The 3,595-nt window shown below is 48.8% G+C and overlaps 1 protein-coding gene across 1 annotated transcript; it reads left to right on the forward strand.

Moving 5' to 3' along the window:
* Positions 1-1,230: 1,230 nt before the first annotated feature.
* Positions 1,231-3,024, forward strand: LOC123255180 (homeobox protein orthopedia; the record flags this gene model as incomplete). The annotated part of the gene is made up of 2 exons (XM_044684025.1): positions 1,231-1,267; positions 2,615-3,024. Coding segments are annotated over exons 1-2 (447 nt in total), but the record flags the coding sequence as incomplete, so codon positions are not given.
* Between the last annotated feature and the right edge of the window lie 571 nt (positions 3,025-3,595).

Raw genomic sequence — 3,595 nt, forward strand, 5'->3', positions numbered from 1 at the left:
GGAGTTTGGGAACAAACTGAACTTGGAAACTTTGACCAAAAAGACCCCTCCCCCCCAGCTCCAGGCGTGGGGGGAGAGGTGGGGTAGGACTAGAGACAATGTTAAAATTTCAGTCTGGGCCAGGCAAGAATTGGGGAGGCAGAAGAAGTGGGGAAGAAAGGGCTAGTGGGAAAGCTTGTGTTAGCTCAGCACTGACCCTTGGAGGCCCTACGAGCTGGGTCTGGGAGCACCCAGGAGCATAAAGCCTGAGAAGCAGCGTGCCAGCTCGGCCCGCTAAGGAGGAGGGGGCTGGGTTGGACCTAGTCTTCAGTATGCTAGGAAGAATAGGCGGAGGACTTCGGAGTCCTGACCTCAGGCACAACCTAGGGACCAAACTAGGAAAAGTTGCTGCTGGAGCTTCTGGGGGACACCGAGTCTCCTCCCTCCGACCTCCCCACCTCTCCAAATTCTTGTCCAAAAAGTGAGTTTGGATTAGAGACCCTGGCGCCCCAAAAATTTCCCCTTCCCCCACCGCGGTATCCAGAATCCCGTCCAGTTTATTAGGTTAGATTTGTTAAATCTTTGAAGGGTCATTCCCGACAGGATCTCTTTCCCCCTCTGTACCTCCTTTCACACATCCCCGGGTCTTTCCTCGCTACCCCTACTCGCACTAAAAAGAAAAAAAAAAAAGGGAAAAAAAAAGGTGGAGTTGGAAATAAAGAAAAGAAAAAAGGAGAAAGGATATGAGGGAGGGAGATCTTGGAAGGAGGGAGCTATGGAAAAGAAGATGGGTTCAGAGAACATGTTGGAAAGAAAAAAAGATAAGAAGTCCAAGCCAGCAGCTCTGAGATGATTCCGATGTTGCTGCCTTTGCAGCTACTGACTTGCTGTGGTTCGTCAGTGTGGCTGCTGCCGCCGCCGCCGCCGCCGCCGCCGGCGCTCCGGGCTGCGGGCGGGCGGGCGGGCGGGCGGAGTGGGGGACTCTCCGGGCTCTGACATTTGCAGGCTGCCCTCCTGATTGGTCCCCTCGCAGAGCTGCTCACGGGTTCATTCAACTGTTAAGCACCTCCCCGTCTCTCTAAAGGACATTATAATGCAAGAAGCCCCCTTTTTAACCACAAACCGAATTTTCTTTCATTTAGGTGATCTATATATATCTATATCTTATAGCTTATATCTTATATCTATTTTAAATAACTTAAAGCCGCTAAAATTTGGGGGGGAACAGCTTTCGCCCTGGAGCGGTGCGCGATGCTATCTCACGCCGACCTCCTGGACGCCAGGCTAGGTGAGTGTGCTCCTCTCGCCCCGGCAACCAGGAGAAGCCAGGGCAGGAAATTGTCAATTTGTTCCTTATTTTACCTTAATGCGCCCTAAATGGGCTAATTTCTTTAAAAGTAATTGTGCTGCATTAAAGTTTAATTTGATTTAACATCGTCTTTAAAAAAATCTATGGAATATGTAGATTCAAAAAAGGAGTTGGAGAATATTGCTACTTTTCTCCCTTTTTCTTTTTTCTTCTTTTTCTTTCTTTTTTCTTTTCATTTTTTTCTTTTTTTGGGGGGAAGGGTACATCTACACCAGCGATAATTTGTTTGGGGCTTTTCCCTCCTTTTCTGTTTGTTTTAATTTCAGTTTCTCTCTCTCTCTCTCTCTCTCTCTCTCTCTCTCTCTCTCTCTCTTTCTCTCTCTCTCTCTCTCTCTCTCTCTCTTTCTCTCTCTTTCTATATCTCCTCCCCTCCCGGCCCTAAAAAAAAAAAAAAAAAGATTAGGTTTGTCAAAAATCTGGCAGAAAGAAGGCGATGAAATGAAGGCAATTTTGTTTAGTCTATGCCTTTGGAAAAGAAAAGACAAAATTTACTTTCACAGGCTTTTCCATTTTCTGGAAAGGGCTCCGAGATCCTGATGACTAGGAGATTCCCGCTTCTCTTTCACTAAAAAGAAAAGTTGAATTCTTTAAAGTTTGATTCACTGTCCTACAAGCCATGTCAACTTCAGTTCAGTTATACTCGTTGGAGGGCTCCTGGGTTTTACTATAATATTTACTATTACTTAGGCTTTGTTGAATGTGACTCCAATTTTCAAACCCATCCGTGTACTTGGGAGGAGGAGACAGAGTTAGTTGGTATTGAAGTTGGGACTAGGGTCTTAATTTGTCCCCGGGATGGAAAGGTTTGGAGATTTTCGTCTGAAGGTGAGAAGTGTATTGGCCGTGGGGGAGAGTTTGCTGCTCTTTGGAAATGCAGGTGGGAAGAGCGATGGAGTTATGTTTGGTTTACTGTTGCAATGGGAATGCGGTTTATCAAAGGGGCCTGGGACATGTTTTATTGCAGGGGATGGGAGTGTATTTTATTACAGGAGAGACGGAGGTATGTGCTGTTTATCACGGGAGATGGATCTAGAGAGTGGGGAAGGGGACATGAGGTATTAATCCAACTTGAATTTCCAGATCATGGGCTCACAAGGCGAAGGTTTTGGGAACTTTGATGGGCCGACTGGAGTTGATGCCGGTAGCAGTCAAGCCATGATGAGCAGATAGTACAGGGGTTGCGCTGACTGGGGTGAAAGGCAGGAGAGGAGTCCTTGTCTTGGCCTCTCAGAGAAGGTAGTGATGCCACTTCCTTTACTTCCTCAGGTATGAAAGATGCAGCCGAGCTTTTGGGACACCGGGAGGCGGTGAAGTGTCGGCTGGGTGTGGGGGGCTCCGACCCTGGGGGTCACCCGGGAGACCTGGCCCCCAATTCGGACACGGTCGAGGGAGCAACACTTCTCCCTGGGGAGGACATCACCACGGTGGGCTCTAACACGGCCTCACTGGCGGTCAGCGCCAAGGACCCGGACAAACAGCCGGGACCACCGGGCGGGCAGAACCCCAGTCAGGCAGGACAGCAGCAAGGGCAGCAGAAACAGAAGCGCCACCGTACTCGTTTCACCCCTGCACAGCTCAACGAGCTGGAGAGGAGCTTCGCTAAGACTCACTACCCAGACATCTTCATGCGCGAGGAGCTGGCCCTCCGGATCGGCCTCACCGAATCCCGGGTACAGGTATGTGGGGCCTTGGGGCTTGCTCTGTCTTTTCCTACCTGGGGAAGGGGGGGGGGGGAGTAATTTAAGAAAACGCGGCCTCTCGTCCCTTCTCCTCCTCCCTTATCCCTGGCTGCTAACCAAACCGCCTCGAAGATTCTAGATCGGATTTTTTCGTCATCTACTCTATTTCAGGGCGCACACTCACCACCCTAGCTCCCCAACAAGCACAAAAACAGGAGGTCACTAACAACCTGTCCTTGGTCCTTTATTGTGAGGCCAAAATACAAACATGAAACTTTAACGTCTGAAGACAGAAAAGCGGGTCTTTCTGAAACGTTTCATTTCACTCCTGTGGAGGGAAAAATCCAAATTTTTCCTTCAAGCTAAGTCAGTTGGCAAAGTACTCTCACTATAGCTCCAATTATGAAAATACACCTTCCCTTCCTCCTCCCCCTCAACTCCTCACAGAAAATATCTAACGTTTGCTTCCAGATTGGTGTGAAAATAAATATAGTACACACACACACACACACACACACACACACACAGAGGGAGAGAGAGAGAGAGAGAGAGAGAGAGAGAGAGAGAG

The sequence above is a fragment of the Gracilinanus agilis genome, unplaced genomic scaffold (assembly GCF_016433145.1).
Source record: "Gracilinanus agilis isolate LMUSP501 unplaced genomic scaffold, AgileGrace unplaced_scaffold40664, whole genome shotgun sequence".
NCBI classification, from domain to species: domain Eukaryota; kingdom Metazoa; phylum Chordata; class Mammalia; order Didelphimorphia; family Didelphidae; genus Gracilinanus; species Gracilinanus agilis.